The 21,790-nt window shown below is 46.3% G+C and overlaps 1 protein-coding gene and 1 long non-coding RNA gene across 4 annotated transcripts; one reads left to right on the top strand and one right to left on the bottom strand.

Annotated features, from left to right (window-relative positions):
- Nucleotides 1-16,615: 16,615 nt before the first annotated feature.
- RIPK3 (receptor interacting serine/threonine kinase 3) lies at nt 16,616-20,623 on the top strand. 3 transcript variants are annotated; one of them, XM_058738667.1, is made up of 10 exons: nt 16,616-16,769; nt 17,023-17,163; nt 17,302-17,611; nt 18,067-18,206; nt 18,333-18,379; nt 18,590-18,757; nt 18,866-18,933; nt 19,176-19,538; nt 19,682-19,742; nt 20,296-20,623. In XM_058738667.1, exons 1-10 carry the CDS (start codon nt 16,744-16,746, stop codon nt 20,442-20,444), a joined length of 1,473 nt encoding a protein of 490 aa, XP_058594650.1. In that variant the 5' UTR covers nt 16,616-16,743; the 3' UTR covers nt 20,445-20,623. The 3 variants fall into 3 exon arrangements, with proteins under 3 accessions (XP_058594650.1, XP_058594651.1, XP_058594649.1); XM_058738668.1 differs by having other exon boundaries at nt 16,649-17,163; nt 19,176-19,397; XM_058738666.1 differs by having other exon boundaries at nt 16,650-17,163.
- On the bottom strand, nt 20,616-21,768 carry LOC131517018 (uncharacterized). Its single transcript, XR_009264340.1, has 2 exons — nt 21,309-21,768; nt 20,616-20,757 (listed from the first exon to the last, which is right to left on the bottom strand). It is a non-coding gene; the product is annotated as an uncharacterized LOC131517018 (long non-coding RNA).
- Between the last annotated feature and the right edge of the window lie 22 nt (nt 21,769-21,790).

Genomic DNA, 21,790 nt, shown 5'->3' with positions numbered 1-21,790 from the left:
AATTGCCTGTCAGAAATACAAGAACTATCCCGGGAGACAAACTGTCTCTACAATTTTTCATACAAATACCTGTCATTCAATCGAAACTTAACGAAGCATACCAGAAGATATCACCAAATGGCCGGAAACAAAGAGGAAAAAAAAAACCTCAACAGAAACAGACCCACAGCTGAACAAGACATTAGAATTACAAGACATGGATTTTGAAATAATTGCAACCAATAAGTTTGAGAAAATAGATGCTAGGATGGAAATTTTCAGCAGAGAAATGAAATCTATTAGCCAAATGTAAAATCTAGAACTGAAAAAATCCAATAAATGATCACCTTTATTCTCACTTCCCACAGGAACTGATCCATGACCAAGTCCCATTTAATTTTTCCCATTTAGAAAATTGCTTTACTTAACAATGATTATCTTTGAATGCCTATTATGTGTCAGGTACAGTAACATATGCATCATATACTTCTATCCACCTGTTCACCTAGGTAAATACTAGTTTCCCCATTTTATACATAAGGAAACTGATACAGATTAAGGAGTTTTCCCAAAGACAAACAACTCGGAAATGGTGAACCTTAAATCCCAGCCCAGATCTACCACTCTGACTTCAAATCCGTGTTCTACCCACTACTCTACACTATGTCTCTCCTCCCTACTTATCTGAGCAGATAGAAATTACTTTCCTTTCTATCTCTTCAGCACAATGTAATATCTTCACCTAATTCCTATTTGGTATTTCTCCTTTTTATAAAATTACATCTTTATCCCTGTGTGAACCTAATCCTTCTACCTGAGCCCCTGAAATCCATACTTAGTCCCGACTCAGGGTCCTTGTTCCCTCTCTTAGGCTTGTGACTCTTCCCTCCCTACTGCCATTCTCTCTTCTCCACAGCCCGAAGTCCTCCCCGCCTTGAAACAAAGAAAAGAATCCCTTGATACTCTGCTTGCTTAACCTAACATCATCTCCTCTTTTCCTTCCTTCACTACCAAACTTCTGAACAGTCATGTCTGCTCTGTGCTTCTACTTCCTCAGATCCTTCACTCATTAACTCACTCAAAATGAAACATAAAACTCCTCTCACAAAGATCACCAAAGTCCTCTTTGCTACCAAACCCGCAGGCTGTCTTCACCTTGTTTATCATTTCCAGCAGATGCCCCTGGTTGTGCTTATCACATCTCTGAGTTCAGCCACAGCTGTGGTGGACAGTTCCGTGTGAGGCCAGACTCACCTTGCGCTGCCAGCATCCTATCTCGAGTCTGAACCCTGACTTACGTTCTGCTTCAGGGCCATATTAGTCATGGTTCTCCAGAGAAACAAAGCCAATAGGGTGTGTGTGCATGTGTGTATGTATGTAAATATAGGTTTTATTAGAGATTTATTACAAGGAAGTGGCTCACACAATTATAGAGACTGCCAAGTCTGGAATCTGCAGTGTGAGCCAGTCCAGAGGCCAATAGGTAGAGATCCAGGAGAGCTGAGATCCCAGTTCAGCCCAAAGACCAACAGACTGAAGACCCAGGAGTGCTGATGAATTCTTGCTGTTGGGTAATTGCTTCAACTGATTAGATGACACCTACCCACATCATGAAGGCTGCCTTACTCAAAATTCACTGACTTCAATGTTAATTTCATCCAAAACACCCTCCAAGTTGACACATAAAATTAACCATCACTGGTCATTTTTCCACACGATGGGCTGGGCGCTTGCTCATCACCCCTCTCTTTGCCCATTCTAATGCAAACACAGCCAGGAAATGCAAGGTAATTAGTGCCTCCAGGTGCAATCTTCAACCAATGGCTATAGATCTTGGTGGATGAATATTCCAGCCTCCCATCTTTCTTGTGGACAATCCTAGAGGCAGTCTCTAAATTTGGAGGTTCTACTGAAATTCACCTTCCATTGCCTTTGACTACACTGTCTTTTTTTAAATTTAATTTTATTTTGTTTTTAATGTTTAATATTTACTTACTTTTGAGATAGAGAGGGAGAGAGCGTGAGTGCACAAGTGGGAGGGGGACAGAGAAAGAGAGGGAAACACAGAATCTGAAGCAGGATCCGGGCTCAAGCTGTCAGCACAGAGCCTGACATGGGGCTCGAACCCACAAACCGCGAGATCATGACCTGAGTTGAAGTTGGATGCTCAAATGACTGAGCCACCCAGGAGCCCCAACCTTCAACTGCAAACTCAATAAAACACCCTTCGGGTTGGCTTTTCTTCCCTTCCTGTCTCACTCTCTGTTCCCTCACTCCTGCTTCCTGTGATCCCTCCTCAAAAATCTACCTGCACCTAAAACCATGCTCAGGGGCTTCTTCTGGGGAACCCCAAATTTAGATGCCTTCTCAATAAGCAGTGGATTCGGATTCTCTCCTGATTCTGCTTCTGCCTCTCTGACCCATTTCTCTTCTGTTGGCCTGACCTTGACTATGCAGGGTTCACTGTCCTTTGCCTTCTTTCTTTCTTCCTCCATCGACTCTCCTGGTTGATGCCTTCCATTTCAGCCTAGTACTTTCCACCTTCCCTGCTTCAGTCTCATGTTTTCTCCTGCCTGCTGGGGATCCCCTGAGTCTGAAGCACAGGGCTCTCACCCAAATGTGCCCACAGCTGAACATAATCCATGCCCACTCAATTTGTGTCCCTTTTATGTTCCATATCTCAGTTCATGGCATTACAATTCTCTCAATGTCCCAAAATAGAAACTTCAAATATCCCTTCTCTCATCTCCCAGATCCTTCTACTAATACTTCAGAAAATATCTGCAGACTGGTTTCCCTCCTCTCCATCCCTACTGGCATTATCTCCATTCAGGTCCTCATCATCTACCTATTAAATTGCTCTGTGATCTCCTGTTTTCTCTGCCTCCAAGCCTTCCCAGTTCAACCTATGCCCCAAGCAACCACTGGTCTTAGAGAATCCCAAGCAGGCTGTGTGCTGTCAGCATGGAGCCCAAGGCAGGGCTACATCCCATGAACTGTGAGATCACAACCTGAGCTGAAACCAAGAGTCGGACACTTAACTGACTGAGCCACCCAGGTGCCCTGAACTTAGCACTTTTTAAATGAATTTCCTTAGAAAGTAAGTGAAAAGGTCAAAGAAAAGAAACACACACACAAACTCAAATCAGGGATGTCTGAACTTTTTTATTTTATTTATTTTATTATTTTTTTAAGTTTATTCATTTATTTCTAGAGAGGAGAGAGACAGAGAGAGAGTGCGCACATGAGCAGGGGAGGTGTTAGAGAGAGCCAGAGAGAGAATCCCAAGCAGGCTCCGCACTGTCATCTCAGAGCCCAATGCAGGGCTTGAACTCATGAACCTTGAAATCATGACCTGGGCAACCAAGAGTCCAACAAATGGGATGCCTGGGTGGCTCAGTGATTTAAGCCTTCTATTCTTGGTTTCGGCTCAGGTCGTAATCTCATGGTTTTGTGGGTTCAAGTCCCTGGGTTGAGCTCTGTGCTGACCGTGTGAAGCCTGCTTGGGATTCTCTCTCTCCCTTTCTCTCTGCCCTTCCCCAACTTATGATGTCTGTGTCTCAAAATAAATGAACTTAAAAAAAAAATTAAAGGAAAAAAAAGTGTCCAATGCTTAACCAACTGAGCCAAACAGGCACCCCTGAACTTTTTAAAATTAATAGATCTATTTTAAAACAAAACAGAACAAAAGTAACAGATATAAATGTAAAACCTGAATTATAAAACTTGTAGAAGAAAACAAGAGAAAAATCATTGTGACCTTGGATTAGGCAAAGATTTCTTATTGACGACACCAAAAGCACAATCCACTAGAGAAAGAAAAAACAGAATACATAAATTTCAAAACTCAATAATAAGAAAACAAACAACCCAATAAAAGGTAGACAAAAACTTTAATAGATACTTCCTCTAAGAAGATTTACAGATGGCAAGTAAGTACACGAAAAGAGGCTCAATATCATTACTCATTAGGGAAATGGAAATTAATCCATTGTGCTTTGTGATACCATCAGAATAGCTAGTATTAAAAATACTAGGAGCACCTGGGTGGTTCAGTTAGTTAAGTGTCCCACTTCAGCTCTGGTCATGATCTCACAGCTGTGGGTTGGAGCCTTGTAGCCGGCTTTGTGCTGACAGCTCAGGGCCTGGAGCCTGCTTCGGATTCTGTGTCTCCCTCTCTCTCTGCCCCTCCCCTGCTCACATTCTGTCTGTGTGTATGTCTCTCTCTCTCTCAAAAATAATAAAAACATTAAAAAAAAATTTTTTTTTAAATGGGGTGCCTGGGTGGCTCAGTCAGTTAAGTGTCCAACTTCGGCTCAGGTCAGGAGCTCGCAGTTCATGAGTTTGAGCCCTGTGTCAGGCTCTGTGCTGACAGCTTACAGCCTGGACTCTGCTTCGAATTCTGTGTCTCCCTCTGTCTCTGTTCCTCCCCTGCTCATGCTGTCTCTCTCTCTCTCTCTCTCTCCTTCAAAAATAAATAAAAACATTAAGAAAAAATTTTAATTAAAAAAAAAATAATAATAATAAATAAACATTAAAAAAAATTTTAAGGGGCACCTGGGTGGCTCAGTCAGATAAGTGTCCGACTATGGCTCAGGTCATGATCTCACGGTTCATGGGTTCGAGCCCCTTGTCAGGCTCTGTGCTGACAGCTCAGAGCCTGGAGCCTGCTTTGGACTCTGTGCCTACGTCTCTTTCTCTCTGCCCCTGCCCCTCTTGTGCTCTGTTTCTCTCTGTCTCTCAAAAATAAATAAACATTAAAAAAAATTTTTTTTAATTAAAAATAAATAAATAAATATTTTAAAAATGTTTTAATTTTTTTTTAAATGTTTATTTATTTTTGAGACAGAGAGAGACAGAGCATGAGTGGGGGAGGGGCAGAGAAAGAGGGAGGCACAGAATCAGAAGCAGGCTTCCAGGCTCTGAGCCATCAGCCCAGAGCCCGACGCGGGGCTTGAACTCGCCGACCGTGAGATCGTGACCTGAGCTGAAGTCGGACGCTCAACCGACTGAGCCACCCAGGCGCCCCTAAAAAATGTTTTAATGCTTCAATATAGCCAAATGGCTGGGTAGCTCAGTCGGTTAGGCATCTGACTCTTGATCTCAGCTCAGTTCTTGATCTCAAGGTTGTTAGTTCAAGCCCAGCATTGGGCTCCTTGCTGGGCGAGACCTACTTAAAAAAAAAAAAAAAAAAAAAAAAAAGAGAAAGAAACAAAAAAGACTTCAATATACCAAATGCTGGAAAAGATACAGAAGAACTGGAGCTCTCACATTGCTAGTGGGAATGTAAAACAGTACAACCACTCTGGAAAACCATTTATCAATTTCTTCAGAAGTTAAATGTATACTACCATATGACTGAGTCATTCCACTCCTGGGTATTTATCCAAGAGAAGTGAAAGTATATACCCATACAAAGACTTGTTACGTTAATATTCATAGAGGTTTTATTTGTAATAGCCAGAAATTTTGTCCAGGAACAGGTGGATGGATGAAGAAATTGTGGTACAATGGAATACTACAAAGCAATAAAAAAGAATGAACCACTGGTACACCCAACAATATGGGTGAATCTCAAAATAATCACATTGAGTGAAAAGCCAGACAAAAATGAGTGCAAATTATGTGATCCACTTATATAAAATAGAAAATGCAGGGTGACTTGCTGGCTCAGTAGGCAGAGCATGCAGCTCTTGATCTTGGGGTTGGGAGTTCAAGACCCATGTTGGGCATAGAGCTTGGATAGATAGATAGATAGATAGATAGATAGAAAATGCACACCAAGCTAACGTGACAGAAAGGAGATGAGTTGTTACCAGCAAATAGGGAATGGCATAGAAGAGTGGAAGGAAAAAATTGAAAAGGAGCTTTGTGGTGTGATAAATACGTTCACCATCCTAATTATGGGAATGGATTCATGGGCATATACATATGTCAAAATTCATCACATTGTACACCTTAAATAAGTACAGTTTACTGAATGTCAATTCTACATTGATAAAGCTGTTAAAATATTTAATTTAAAAACACTAACAGTCTCTGGGCACCTGGGTGGCTCAGTCGGTTAAGCGTCCAACTCTTGATCTCAGCTCAGGTCTTGAACTCGGATTTTGAGTTCAAGCTCTGCTACTAAAAAAAAAAAATAAATTAAAAAAAAAATATATATATATATATACACACACACACACATATATGTATATATATATATACACATATATATGTATATATATATACATATATGTGTATATATATATATACATATATATGTGTATTTGTATATATATATGTGTGTGTGTGTATATATATATATATATATATATATATACTAATAGTCTCACTTGATTCAAAGTTCTGCTTCCAGATTCTATCAAAGGACCTCCCTCAATAAGGCAAGTAGCTAAAAGAGCAGAAATCTGGGTTTAACAGCCATAAAGTTGTTGTATGACCTTAGGATGGTTATTAAAATTCTCACAGCCTCCTCAGCTTCTTCATCCATAAAATGGGTCTAATAATAATCTGCCTCACAGGTTGTTGCCTAAATCTGAGGGAGATGACAGAGAATCCCTAGCACATCCCAGATGCCAGAATACAATAGGCCTTATCTCTGAGGTAAATAGATTCCTTCTGTTCCCTTTCTTTCCCCTTCTTTCCTCTTTCCTTACAGACAGGGAGGGATCCTAGTCTCAAAGACAATCAGAAGAGAAACAATGGGGAGGAAACAGGGCAGAGGGCTTGGATTGTGTTCTCTTGAAAACAATGCCTGAGGACAGAACCGGAGACTTCCTGGAGGGTGGTCCCAGGGATCAGGAGGGAAGGAGCAGAAAATGTGAGTCAGAGGAGAAAGGTACATATTGAGCTAGCTACTGATATGTAGCTCAGTCCAGCCACAGACCCTCTGCAGAACTGTAGAACACACGAACCTCAGGATTGACCCTCCCAAGGACAGGAGGCTGGGGCACTGGCCCATGTCCTCTACTGCATGACCTCTGCCCTCAGCATTAGTTCCTCTCCTAGTTCCTCCCCTCTCCTTGACTTCTGTCAACTGAGGGAGGCACACAGAGAGTACCTCTTGCTTGAGGCACTGGCAGGGTCATGGAACTATCCATACAACCTTAGCTCAAATCAAAGGTGGCCTGAAGACATGGGGCATGGGGCACCAAAAGTAGCTGCCTCAGGCCCAAAGCCCATCCTCAGGTCAACAATGTGAGATTTTCAACCTCATTGAGCACCTCTGTGCCAGGCAGACAACTCAAGTACCAGAAACTAGAAACCCAGGATTCAAGTCCTCTCTCCCCAAGACTACAGGCCTGGACACAACTGACTTCCTCAATCACTCCCTCAGGACATTTGTCTGGGTAGAAGAGAGAATACCTGAAGGGTGAGTCAGTCATTAAAGGGGCCCTGGGAGGAAAGGGTGGGGCTGGGAATTTACCCGAAGAAGGAAAAGTTACTTCACTGAGCATGAGTTAAATCGTTTTTTTCTCTGCTCTACAAATACCTTGTGAACTGGAAATGTTCCTCAGGTTGGAAACACAATAATGTTTATTGCATTAATGCCTATCACTAATGAAGCACATAATATGTGCTTGGAAATGTGTGGTGTTCTCTCATGCCTATTTCACTTCATCCTCACAGCCAATCCTTTCCAGTAAGTACTATAATTAACTGAAGCTCAGAGACATTGAGCAACTCACTGAATGTCAAACAGTAACTTTTAGAGCCAGAATTCAATCCCACATAGTCTGACCTCAGAGCCTGTACTGTTGACCATTAGGCTATACTCAATTTCCCCATAATAAACAAACAAACGAACAAACAAACAAGGAGAACATCCAGCTAGAGAAGCAATTTGAAGCAGTGGCCTGTCCCCCCTGCCCTGCCTGGGATGAGGGGGGCTGGGAGAGTATCAAAATTAGATCTTAAGCATTAACTACACACAGTAAGCAAAGAAGGACTCCACACTGATCGGGGTGCGTTATGATTGTTGCATGTGGGCGGATACTTATCATTGATGGCTGCTCAAAATCTTTTTCACCCCATCTCACTAAGGTAGAAAGAATAAAAAGAAGTTGCCCTTCCAAAGCTCCCCTGCCTTGAGGGTGCAGAACAGCAACTTACATTCTGCCAAGGGGACACCATTCCATGCCCTCTAGTAGAAACAGATGACAAATGAGCAGGTATTCCATTTTGCTGGGGCAGATGGCCCTAGGGGCAGCATGGCTCTTTGTGAAATCATCATTCTTTCAGCTTTGCTAAGGAAAAACAAGTTACAAGGGGCTTTTGACCTGCTTGGAATGCTAAGAGAAGAAGAGCGCATCCTGGGCACTGGAAGGGGCTCCCAAAACAAGAACCCCAAGGGTAGAGGGAAGCTGGGGCCACAGCAGGTGGGATCCTAAAGTTCTGGACTCATTTCCACCATGCGTGTAGCAAGAGGAGGTTCCCACACCACCAAGAAATTCTTGGACACCAACAGTGTGTCCTACAACTCAACCCAATTCTGACACTATCTACCTGGAGACAGTATCAGATCTCACAGGTTAAGGGCTCAGTCCCACAAGACTGACACACAACACACACACCCTTCAAGACACCAATTGCAAATCCAGGTTATCATTTGTGTTTCTGACTAGCTATAGATTGGAGGTTCCCGTGCACCCTACCTTGGGTTCAATTAATTTGCTTGAGCAGTTCACAGAGCATGGAGAAGCAGGTTACTTACTAGATTACTGTGTTTATTTTGTTTTTTGTTTTTTTAAAGAGAGAGACCACTCAAGAGTACACACATTCAAACAGGGGAGAGGGGAAGAGGGAGAGAGAATTTTAAGCAGGCTCCATGCTCTGCGCAAAGCCCGACATGGGGCTCGATCCCACAACCCTGGGATTATGACTTGAGCTGAAATCCAGAGTCAGATGGTCAACTGACTAAGCCACCCAGGCACCCCTAAATTATTGGTTTATTATAAAGGATATAACTCAAGAACAGCCAGGTAGAAGAGATACATAGGGCAGGTTATGTGGAAAAGGGCACAGAACCTCCGTGCGCTGTGAGAGCACCACTATCCCAGCACCTCCTATTCCCCAACGCAGAAGCTCTCCAAACTCCAACCTTTTAGATTTTATGGGGCTTCATTACAGAGTCATGACTGAATTAAACAGGAGCTGGTAATTGATTCAACCTCCAGCTCATCTCCCCTCCCACAGAGGTCAGGGGCGGGACTGGAAGTTTCAATCAATCCTTCAATTACAGGTTGGCAACTAGCTCCCCTCCTTAGGTTATCTCAGGGCTTTCCGAAGGTCACCTAATTAACATAACAAAAGGCACCTTTTCCGCTTTCCTCACAGGAAATTCCAAGGTTTTAGGAGCTCTGTTCCAGGAATGGGGTGGAATGTATTTTAATATATTTCTTATTGTAAATCACAATATCACGACCCTTTCCAAGTGGAACACTTTCCCCGTAACTCCGCTTAAACCCTGGGGTTTGCTTGTGAGTGCAGCCCAGTCCCCAAAAGTTCAGTTGCCCATAGTTCACGCTTACCCTGCCATAAGAGTTTGTTTTTCAGCAGCTGGGAGCCAAGATAAGGGTTCCCTCCCCCCAGCCAGGAGCTGGAGCAGCTTTGTGTCTGGGAGACTGGTCTGCACTGTCACTGTAAAAAGGTTTCTGATCCCTTTATGTTTGTTTTTCACATTCAGACAAAAAAGGAAGCCTTTTAATTTCTTTCATTTGCAGAACTTGACAATACGTCGAACCTCACAGAATTGCGGTGACTTTCAGTGAGTGCTTTGTGTACTATCAAGTGTAAAAAAGATCAGCTTTTATCATCATTGATGACTTTGCACCTTTGCTCACAACATCCTCTCTGACTGGAATCCGCTTTCCCCAGGTTTACGTCTGTCAAAATCCTGCTCATCATTGGACTGCCAAGGGCTAACTTCAACCAGCTATCCAAGATTCAAGAGGGGCGCTTGGGTGGCTCAGTCGGTTAAGTGCCCGACTTCAGCTCAGGTCATGAGCTCACGATCTGGTCCGTGAGTTGGAGCCCTGCATGGTGCTCTGTGCTGACAGCCCAGAGCCTGGAGCCTGTTTCAGATTCTGTGTCTCCCTCTCTCTCTGCCCCTCCCCCGCTCGGACTCTGTCTCTCAAAAAAATGAATAAACATTAAAAAAAATAAAAATAAATAAAAAAAGAAAGATATATTAAAAAAAAAAATAGCTTCAAGAAACTAAGAGCGAGCTGCTCCCTGAGTAGATTTCTGGGTTAGGGTAGGAGGCAGGTGGCAGAGGGAAGTCTCCGCACCTCTGGTTGATGTCCTGAGGGGAAAAGAGACTGAAACGTAGTATCTGGGAATTCATTTTAGGAAAATTAGGAAATACAGATAAATAACACAAATATAAATGTTTATTTTGGGGAGAGAAAAAGTGCGTGAACGAGGGAAGGGCAGAGAGAGAGAGAGAGAGAGAGACAGAGGATCCGAAGCAGCCTGCTCTGAGAGCACAGAGCCTGAGTGGGGCTCGAACCCACAAACTGTGAGATTATGACCTGAGCCAAAGTCAGATGCTTAACCGACTCAGCCACCCAGGTGCCCCCCAAAAATACAAATATAAGACATAAGAAAATAAAAATCACCTGTAAACTTACCAGCCATAACTTAAATTAATTTTTTATTTGTCCATTTAGGTATTTTTCTAAATATGTATTATATATTATAATATATAAAATGTATACATATTATATTTTTCTAAATATACATTAAATATTTTTTTTAATTTTTAAAAATTTTTATCCATTTCTGAGAGAGAAAGAGAGAGACAGAGTGTGACCAGGGGAGGGCCAGAGAGACAGGGAGACACAATCTAAAGCAGGCTCCAAGCTCTGAACTGTTAACACAGAGCCCAACACGGGGCTCGAACCCACGAACTGTGAAGTCACGACCTGAGCAGAAGTCAGATGCCTAGCCCACTGAGACACCCAGGCACCCCTACATTAAATATTTTTTAGTGTTTATTTATTTTTGAGAAAGAGAGGGAGAGCGCAAGAAGGGGAAGGGCAGGGAGAAAGGGGGACAGGATAAGAAGTGGACTTGAACTCTAGGGGCTTGAACTCTCAAACTGTGAGATCATGACCTGAGCTGAAGTCAGACGCTTAACAAACTGAGCCACCCAGGAGCCCCTCTAAATATATATTATATATAAATATTTATTTTTCTTTTTCCCCAGTAAAATTTAATGTTCAAATCAAATAACTAAATGTTTATTAACATAAACCTTCACATCTCTCTATCTAAAACATGGAATCATAATTTTAGTAGGTCTTTGTGGTGGTAAAACACACGTAACATAAAATCTGCCACTTTAATAATTTTCAAGTGTACAGTTCAATGGCATTAAGTATATTCACATTGCTGTGCCACCATCACCGTCTCCAGAACTTTTTCATCTTCCCAAGCTAAAACTCTGTACTTATTAAATGGTAACTCCCCCTTCCCTCCCCACCCTACAGAGAATCCCAAGCAGGCTCCATGCTGTCAGCACAGAGCCGGATGCAGGGCTGGATCTTACACTCAATCAAACCATGAGATCATGACCTGAATCCACATCGAGAGTCAGACGCTCGATGGACTGAGCCACCCAGGAGCCCCTCAGCTGTGTTTTCTATTTAACCAAGCGTTGCAATTTCAACTTAAACGTTACATACTTTTTTTTCTCTTGATAGTCTTTTTTTTTTTTTTTTCTAAATCTATCTGGGCATTTTTTATAATCACTTATTCCTTGCTTACTTTTTTCTATTCCATCTTTTATTTCTTTAAACAGTTCACAGAAGCATCTTTAGATTCTTCATATGATTATTCCAAACTCTGAAGTCCTTAAAGATCCAAACCTGTTGATTTTTGTTCTTGCTGATTCTCTCTCATGGTGCTTTGAATCCTTACATATTTAAAATTCTTTTTGTGGGGTGCCTGGGTGGCTCAGTTGGTTGAGCATGAGACTTCAACTTTGGCTCAGGTCATGATTTTGAGGTCCATGAGTTCGAGCCCTGCGTCAGGCTCTGTGCTGACAGATCAGAGTCTGCAGCCTGCTTCAGATTCTGTGTCTCGCTCTCCTGCTCACACTCTGTCTCTCTGTCAAAAATAAATAAACACTAAAAAATAAAATAAGGGTGCCTGGGTAGCTTAGTCGGTTAGGCATCTGACTTTGGCTTAGGTCATGATCTCACAGTTCGTGGGCTGGAGCCCCACTTCGGGCTCTGTGCTGCCAGCTCAGAGCCTGGAGCCTGCTTCAGATTCTGTGTCTCCCTCTCTCTCTGCCCCTCCCCTGCTCGTGCTCTCTCTCTTTCTCAAAAATAAATAAAAATTTAAAAAATAAATTAAAATAAAATAAAATTATTTTTGTGTAAGTCTATATTTGGCAGAATTTAATCTAGAAGCTTGGGTGGATGATGCTTTCCTCTAAGGAGGATTCAGTTTCCTTCTGTTGGATTCCAGAGGGCATTAATAATCTGCGGGCAGTTAAAATTTTCAGCTTATGGTTTATTGATCAAAGGGAAAGTAAAAATTCCAACCATAGATCCTTGTTAGAGCAGATCTCACATGGAAACTAACATTTTTATTAATTTTAACATCTGCAGCCTAGACAATTTGCCCTGTAAGACTCCTCTGTAAGCAGATAATATTTTTTCCTTTCCACTGAGAATGTAGCCTAGTTGAGGGTCCTAGCTTTGTGGGCAATAGGGGTGTCTCACATTTAGCTTTCATCTTCCTAGGCCTTAGGGCTCACTCTGTGGTTCTCTCCCAACCTTCCACACCCCCTTCCCAGTCCCCAGAACTCTAGGCTTCAAGTTAGTTGACTCTCTGTTTACTTACTGTTTACTTTTTGATTTGTATTGTTTTATTTTATTAGTCTCGGGGGAAGCCATTGGGAGGTTACCTTTCTTTTCTTGGGAGCTCACTAAGGAATTTTTTTTTTTTTAATTTTTTTTTCAACGTTTTTTATTTATTTTGGGGACAGAGAGAGACAGAGCATGAACGGGGGAGGGGCAGAGAGAGAGGGAGACACAGAATCGGAAACAGGCTCCAGGCTCCGAGCCATCAGCCCAGAGCCTGACGCGGGGCTCGAACTCACGGACCGCGAGATCGTGACCTGGCTGAAGTCGGACGCTTAACCGACTGCGCCACCCAGGCGCCCCATCACTAAGGAATTTTTAAAATGTGTTCGTTATGGGGCGCCTGGGTGGCTCAGTGGGTTAAGGGTCTGACTTCAGCCCAGGTCATGATCTCAAGGTCGGTGAGTTCCCAGAGCATCAGGCTCTGTGCTGACATCTTGGAGCCTGGAGCCTGCTTTAGATTCTATGTCTCCCTCTGTCTCTGTCCCACCCACGCTCATGCTCTGCCTCTCTCTTTCTCTCTCTCTATCTCTCTCTCTTTCTCTCAAAAATAAATAAACATTTTAAAATGAAAAAAATGTGTTCGTTATGCTTTACATAGCATTTAGCTATCCTGTTATGGGAACTCTGTCACACTACTGGAGTAGATAGAATTTCCGAAACAATCAAACAAAAATGTGATTGTATGGTACCTATTGCCTTATAAGCTGCTTTTTTCCCCACTTGATATGTGATAGACACCTTCCATGATAATAAATATGGGTCTAGAGCACCATTTTAATGGCTACATAGTCATCCACTGCATAATTTATTTATAATCTTTGTAATATATATTTATTTATGTATAACCTTTTCGTGTTATGGGATATTTAAGGTTCTGTTTTCATCACTATGTCAGACAACACTTCAGTGAATATCCTTACAGCTGAGTTATTGCATACACATGATCTTTTTCCTTCTTTAACTGTTTATAAAAGTAATATATGCTAACATAAACTGTTCAAACACTAAGGAAAATGAAAATTCTCCATTAATCCTTTTTACCATCCCCTCAATTAATACCATTTGATCTATAACTGGAATCTCTTCATCAAACAACAGATCAGAATTAGTTCCTGCTAGAATATGTAAGAAGAGAAACCACACCCTCTGCCCTCCCACCCCCACAACTAAGGATAGGGAACCAGAGCAGGTACTAGGAATGTGCTGAAGGTGACCAAAGACCATCAGGAGCAAAAAACTGAAGAGATGAGAAACACCCAAATTCTCCAAAAGCCTGGGACAGGGGCAGAGGCTCTGTTAGGGGTCAGCAGCACTAGGCCTCAGGAAAGGCCACAGCTCCAAAATCTAGGGATCAGCTCTGTTTTGCCAGGTCCCCCCACCTAGAAGCAGAGGGTCTTCTCAGGCACTCACTCCAGGCTCCTCTCCCTGCTCCTCCTTCTTTTAAAGGGGTTTGGTTTGTTTTGAGTCAAAAAGTAGTACAGGCTCTGACACTATCCCCAAATCCACACTGTATAGTGGCTTACCCCTGAGTCTCAGGGCCTTAGCCCAATCTAAACACATTCAGCCATAAAAAGATCTTTAAGCGCCCTTCTAATGCCTTTCTGCCTGCTTCCCCTCAAGGGGAGCCTGGGGTCTTCTCCCAAAAGACTCATGAACAAGATGGCTGCCCTCTCTGGTGGCTCTTGACTCCTGACTAGACTTTTTTGAGGACCTGCTGCACTTGCCTTTATATTCTGTGAAATGCCATCCTGTCTCAACAATAAAGTCGATTTCATGTGGGTTCTGTCAGCCATGAAGGTGCAGGTGAGAGCCCCCAAACCTTAACAAAGTGCAACCTCCTTTTTTCCTCCCAATGAGTTTGGAGCTCCAGCAGGAGTGATCAAAGTTGTAAGGAATCCCCAAAAGTCTTCGTTGTTCACTTAATTCAATTCAACAAATATTTACTGGGTGCCTACAATGTACTGGTTTTTAAAGAGACTACAGGGGCACCTGGGTGGCTCTGTCTTTTAAGCATCTGACTCTTTTATTTTTTCTAATGTTTATTTATTTTTGAGAGATGGAGTATGAGTGGGGGAGGGAAGCAGAAAGAGAGAGAGAGAAAGACAGACAGACAGACAGAATCTGAAGCAGCTGAGCTGTCAGCACAAAGCCCGATGCAGGGCTTGAACTCATGAACCATGAGATCATGACCTGAGCCAAAGTCAGCGTTTAACCAACTGAGCCACCCAGGCACCCCAAGCATCTGACTCTTGATTTCAGCTCAGGTCATGATCTCACGGTTCATGAGTTCAAGCCTCTTATTGGGCTCTGCACTGACAGCATGGAGCCTGTTTGGGATTCTCTCTCTCCCTCTCTCTCTGCTCCTTCCCCACTTGCATGTGTGCACCACATCAGAGCGCGCGCACACACACACACACACACACACACACTCTCTCTCTCTCTCTCTCTGTCTCTCAAAATGAATAAACTTAAAAAAAAAAATAGACTACAGTCCTAGAATTCCCTAAATAGCTCAAAAAAAGCACAAACTGACTCTACCAGAATTCATGGTATGGGTCTAAAAATCACAGTTAACTGCTGGCCATGTTTGCTCCATCCAGCAGAGTGCATGGACCACTGGACAGAATGGAAAGTGCATACCAAGGTGAGCACCTTCCAGTGAGAGTCAGGTCTCCCCATAAAGGACTGAGTGCTAGGACTGGCCACATATAGTTTCCACAGCCTCCAGCCACGGTGAGGCCTTCGGTATCCAGCTCAAGAGTGGAGAGTAAGGAGTAGGTATGTCTTCATAGACACCTTTTGTCTACCCTAAATCCTTAAGGCCCCCCAAATTCCTGCATTTCCAAAGGCCCTCATCCAGAATACATGCTTGCTGGGCACATGTGTTAACCAGGGAATTTGTGTGGAGGTATTGGTGTGGCGGGGAGAGGGCAAGGGTGTGTTTCCCCTCCAATGTCCACCACAATGTCAGTTGCCCTTGGCTGGGTCAATTCATCTAGCTGACCACCACGCCCTGAGAGTCAAATCACTACCAATGCCAAGGGCTTGCCTCAGCAAGAGCAGCTGTCAGGGACTGGGCAGAAATACAGACAGGGACCTTTCACTACGCTATTAGATGCTTCACACCTTCTTTAGCCACATTCACAACCAGTTAAGAGGTACAGACTGATGGTTCTGTCAGTCCGTCAAATCTGATGGTTCTGAGCTAGGCCTGAAGTCAGCTCCATACTGGCTTGGGCAAGGTATTTAAGCTACCTGTGCCTGTTTCCTCATCCACAAAGAAGTAATAAAAGCAGTACCAATCCCCCTAGGGTGGATGTGAGAATTAAATAAGCTAATACAGGTACCTGGCACATTCGAGCTTTACAGAATTGTTAGCGGTGATCGTAGGGCATTTGGGGGAGGGCTAAATCCTTGGACCATAAAATCCTCCTCAGCCTCATCCCCTCCCCACAGCAGGCCTGGTAGGTGGTGGAGATGGAAATCCTGTGGGAGAAGGGAGAGACACAGGCTGCAGGAGTAGATTGTGGGTCCCTGAAAGATGAGGATTACTTGTGTGGCACCCTAAGGTCTCAGTGACACCTAACCTGGCTGTGACACGCCGCAGGTGCTCAGGAAATATGAGTTAGGAAGGAAAAAGACTAACTTTCGGTTCTGCCTCCCTGCCTCCTTGGGGCGGCACCCTAGACACGTGCCCCTGGGGCGGGACCCTAGATGCACCAGCGAATTAAGGAAGTGGTTTAGTCACTCCGGGTAGAGGAGGAGCAAACCAGGAAGTGGAATCCTTGCAGTGACCCCTCTCGCGAACCCCTGTCTCTCTCTGCCACAAACCCTCAGCTCCCAGAAGTCACTCCATCCGTGTGGACTCGCACCTTCCAGCCTGATGTCTGATGTTGGCGTCAAGTTATGGTCAGTGGAGAGCAGGATATGGATACAGATATGCAGCCTGACACACGCAGCCACGCAGCCCTCCCCTCCCCTCCCCTCCCCTCCACAGACTAGCTCCGGGAATGCCATTGAGCCCCTTACTGAGGCCGGAGCACAGTGGGACCCTGGGGGTGGGCAGGGGTGGGAGCTGGGGTTTGAAGTGAATGTGCAGAGTCACCGGTGTCACGGGGCAGGGGAGGGGGTGCGGTCTGGAAGACCAGGCCCCCTCTTTCAGGCCCAGCGGTACCCCAGCCTCCCTGGTTCCCCTCGAGGAATTGGAGAACCTGAAGTTCATCGGTGAAGGCGGGTTCGGGCCGGTGTTCTGGGCGCGACACAGGACGTGGGATTTAGATGTGGCAGTCAAGATCATGAACAGGTGAGTGACCTGAGCAGCGGGGCTGGGGCTTCCTGGGGTCTGGCCCAGAAGGAGGGGCCGCTGTGCTGTGGGCCTGATTGGGTAAAAGAGGGATCTTCCAAGAGCAGAGCCCCACTCCAACTCTTTCCTGGAATGTAGGGAGACGATATCCAGGGAGGTGAAGGCCATGGCAAGTCTGCGGGGCCAGCATGTACTGCACCTGCTGGGAGTCACCAGGAAGCTAGAATGGGAACACGTGCGTGGGCCGGCTCTGGTGACTCAGTTCATGGAAAACGGTTCCCTGGTGGGGCTGCTGCAGCCCCACTGTCCTCGGCCCTGGCCATTCCTCTGTCGCCTGCTGCAGGAGTTGGTGTTGGGGATGTGTTACCTGCATAGCCAGAATCCCGTGCTTCTGCACCGGAACCTCAAGCCCTCCAACGTCCTGCTGGACTCAGACCTGCACCCCAAGGTCAGCCCACCCATAGCCCAGCCCAGCCTCTGGACACAGTCCTGTCTCAGAACTGTTCTAGCCCCACCCGCTAGACACAGAAACTGCTTCAGCTCTGTCTGCTGCACACTCTCAGCATTTCCCTTGGGACACAGGTGTCAAAGCCCACCCAGGAGCCATGGCCCCTACCATACCAGGTGTTTGAGACCCTGACCAACACGGTCAGTTCCACAGGCCCACCCACCAGTCCATCAAAAGCCTCATGGCTGACCTAGCTGAGGAGACTCAGACTTTGACCCAGCCCCATGAGAGGGTACCCAGACCTCCAACCCAAGGGCTCTACTGGTCCTCCCATTCCCCTAACCCTCAAAACCCCCTTTACAAGGCTGGACCTACACCTTGTGGTGGGAGAGGGAATTCTGAAAGTTGCCTTACCTGTCCATCCCCAACCTTCTCCTTCCTCCCTCCCTTTCCAGCTGGCAGATTTTGGCCTATTCACATTTCAAGGAGGCTCAACGTCACTGGCAAGATCTGAGGAGTTAGCCCTAGCCTACTTGGCCCCAGAACTGTTGGCTGATGTAAACCAGAGAGCCTCCATGGCTAGCGATGTCTACAGGTAAGGTGCCCACTCTAAACACACATTCCAAATTTCTATACCTCTCTGGACCCTTCTAGGGGCCGGTATATGGGAAGGTAGTCTTGCCAGCAGTTTGCTCACGTCTCAGCTTTGTGTCTCCTGCAGCTTCGGGATCCTAATGTGGGCAGTGCTAGCTGGAAGAGAAGCTGAGAGTAAGACTCTAGGCAGACACTGGGATCCTTAACTCCAGGTGCCCTCTTCCTGCAAGCCTCCAAACCCTCTTCTTCCAGCTTACCTGCTCAGACTGCCTGACTTTCTCCTCACCTTGCCTTGGACTACACTCCTTTCCCCTTCCCATGGTGGAGCAAGTGGCCCCTCATACCCTGAATGTCTTTTCTTCACATCCTCCACCCCCACCCCAGTAGTGGCCCCGAAATCAGTAGTACAGGAAGCAGTGTGCGAGAGGCAGATCCGGCCCCCATTGACCAAGCTGCCGCAGCCCGGCCCAGAGACTCCTGGTTTGGAAGGACTGAAGAGGTTAATGCAGCACTGCTGGAGCCATGAGCCCAAGGACAGGCCCTCCTTCCAAGGTGAACTGGCCATTTAGCTGTCAGCCAGAGTAGGCCTGGATCTGTCAGCAGGGGGCTTCTCCCTGGGAAGGTTTGGCTCATCTGCCACCCCACTCTGCTTGTTTCCAGAATGCCGACCAAATACCGAGGAAGCCCTCAATCTGGTAAACAAGGAGATGGATGCCTCAGTCTCCATGGTGAGTGTCCAATCCCACCCCCAACCCCAGAGCAGAGCAAGGATGGCACAACATGGCTCTCTTGGCCACCCAATGACTCCCCACTGACCACTGTTCTTTATGCATGCCTTAATCTTTGGCCCCACTCTCCCCACCTCACCGCTGAGTTCCCAGGTAATGGATTATGGACCAAGAGATTCTTTCCTTGGGTTTACACTGGCTCTCCCACTTCCATGCCCAGAACGCTCCTTTTATCCTTGCAGGTGAAGAAGTTCCTGTCTGAGCACAGGGGTAGCAACAGGATGTTGTCTGCTCCCAAGCCAGGCCCAGGAGGGACAGAAACGGATGAGCCTAGGGGAACCACAGGAAGCCATGATTCTATAGCCTCTGAGATGCTGAACAAACTAAATCTGAAGGAGGCCCCCAGCTGTGTTCCTAAGAAATGTACAAATCTTCCTGAGAGGATCAGGACACAGGGAGACAAGGTTCAGCCTTCCCGGAGAGCAGGGATACCTTCAGCCTCAACAGCCCCATCTCCCCAAACTCCAGAGACCTCACCTTTCAGAAATCATACCCCCAGCCCCAAGTTGGCTTGGACCCCAGGTCCTGGACCCAAAGGGAATCAGGTGAGACCCTGGCAGAACTAGAGGATGCACTAGGAATCCTGTGAATCCTGTCCCCCTCTCCAGGGAAAACTTGGGGCTGAAGGGAATACAGCAGGGGAATAGGCCCCAGGACAGGGAGCCTAAGAGAGCTGTGTTGTTCACAGGGGGCTAAGAGACATGGCACCAACCGGCCAACCAGGGCACCAGGGCTAAATCCAATACCAGGTACCCACTCCCCACTCCTTCCTTTCTCCTGCTTAATTCTTCCACTGGCTTCTTCCTCAAGACCATATATAGATCCAGGGTACCTTGGGTAGCAGGGGAGAGAAAGGGCTAGTGGCCAACTACCCCAAACTTCTCGTTTCATAAAATGAAGAAACTGACACCCACTGGGACTAGATCCCACTGAGGTCACACGGCAAAGCCTGGATTTGCCCTGAGCTTCCTGACTTTCCCCAGTACCAGCTCTGTGAACCTCTAACTTCCATTGTTGCTATACTGGTCCAGAGGGGCTCCTGGAAGAAAAGACCCAAATATCAGGGTCTCAGACATTAGTTGCCACTCCTTTTGAACTTCTGCAAATTGCTTCTGAAGGGGCAGCAGGAAGGGGAAGGCCAAGGCATGCCTTGACCCAGTCACAGGCCAGCCTAGAGACCCCATACTTGCAATTCCCCAGGATGGACACAAGGTGCCGCTGCCCCCCCACCCTGCTGCTCCTCCTAATTTTGAGGTCCTCACTACTTAACCCTTCCACTAACCCTGCAAATTTCTCTTAAAGGGCCGCCATCTGTTATCATAAGTGACAGCCATGCGGTACAGGTGGGAGACAACAACCACTTGATTATACAAGGAGGAACTGCCTTATCCACACAGGGCCAGGCACCTTGGGGCATGGGTAGAGGCTGGCAGCGTGCCCCCCACAAGTAGATGGGGAAGAAGGGCCACAAGAACCAAGAAGCCTGGAGTGGGCTGCAGGGCCAGTACAAAGCAGGTTCTGAGCTACCTCTTGGACTTGAAGCAATTAACTGAGGCTTTCTTCAAGGGCCATCTGGCCTGCAGCCAAACTGACTTTGTGCAAAGAGGAGTCAATAAACGTGGTGAATTTTTTTAAAGTTTATTTATTTTAAGAGAGAGAACACGTGAGGAGGGGAGGGGCAGAGACACAAGGAGAGAGAGAATCCCAAGCAGGCTCTGTGCTGTCCACGCTGAGGGGGGGGGTTCCATCTCACAAGGTCACGACCTGAGCAGCAATCAAGAATCAGAAGCTTAACCAACTGAACCAGCCAGGCACCCCCACACATGGTGGATTTTTAACCAAAGCGTCATACTTGGGAGGCTAATGCTTAGGCCAGGCCCTGGCAGCTGAAATGTGGCTGGGAGATCCGGGAGTTGACAGAGAGGGAACCCAAGGCACTGCTGTCTAGCAGAGGCCGGAAGCGGGATGCTCAGGGCTGGGGGTGGGCAGTGTCATGGCACACAAGGTCAGGGCCCAGCTGGCGTCAGGAAGGAATCCCGGTCGCCTGGCTCCTGGGGCTGCTCTAATCTCTGGGTGGAGCACTTCCTCTACATCAGGCGAGAACCCACCCTAAACCAAAATTCTGGTGATAGTCTCCCTGCCTACTTTTCTTCTGGGCTATGGAGACTCCGCAGTGGGGTCTTGGGAAGAGGGCTCTCTACCGGCATCTGCAGACCCAGGCCCATCTCTTGCCCTGCAGGAAACCCCCCAGCCTCTTGGAGGTCAGCCACCGTACTTATTTGCCTCCACCACAATTACTCACCACCTACACTCACCTGCTCCTTGCTTCCGAGCCCTTTGACTCCCAGCTGGTGTCGGGAGTAGAAAGCCATGACTCCACAAAGCTACACACAGACGTGCCTCCTCCCATGGAGCTGGACTCCATGGGAGCATGGACAGTTCAGACTCCGCCACAGCAGCTCATACAGGCAGGAGGAGAGGAGAATGGGAACACCCTTCCATCCTGACCTGAATCCTACCCCCCATTCGCCCCCACATTCTTCCTTACATTCTTGCCAGCTTTCACTCCAGCTGTCCTGCATTCTCCCCACGTCCAAGGGTTCCACTCCGATTTCCACACTTGCTCTTCAGCCCGGCCTACGCCACCCCTTCGCATCTCCCACGGTCTGCATTCCCTTCTAGAGACGGCAGAAGGGGGAAGGTGACGGTGTTAGGGGAGACAATGAGGGAGGGAGGAGGCCTGAGGAGTCCGACTCGACTCGGCACGGGAAGGGGCCGGGCAGTCCCATCCGGGGAA

The sequence above is a fragment of the Neofelis nebulosa genome, chromosome 7 (genome assembly GCF_028018385.1).
Source record: "Neofelis nebulosa isolate mNeoNeb1 chromosome 7, mNeoNeb1.pri, whole genome shotgun sequence".
Classification (NCBI taxonomy): Eukaryota; Metazoa; Chordata; class Mammalia; order Carnivora; family Felidae; genus Neofelis; species Neofelis nebulosa.
Note: the sequence above shows the minus strand (reverse complement) of the source record. Positions and strands in the feature narration are given on the sequence as shown.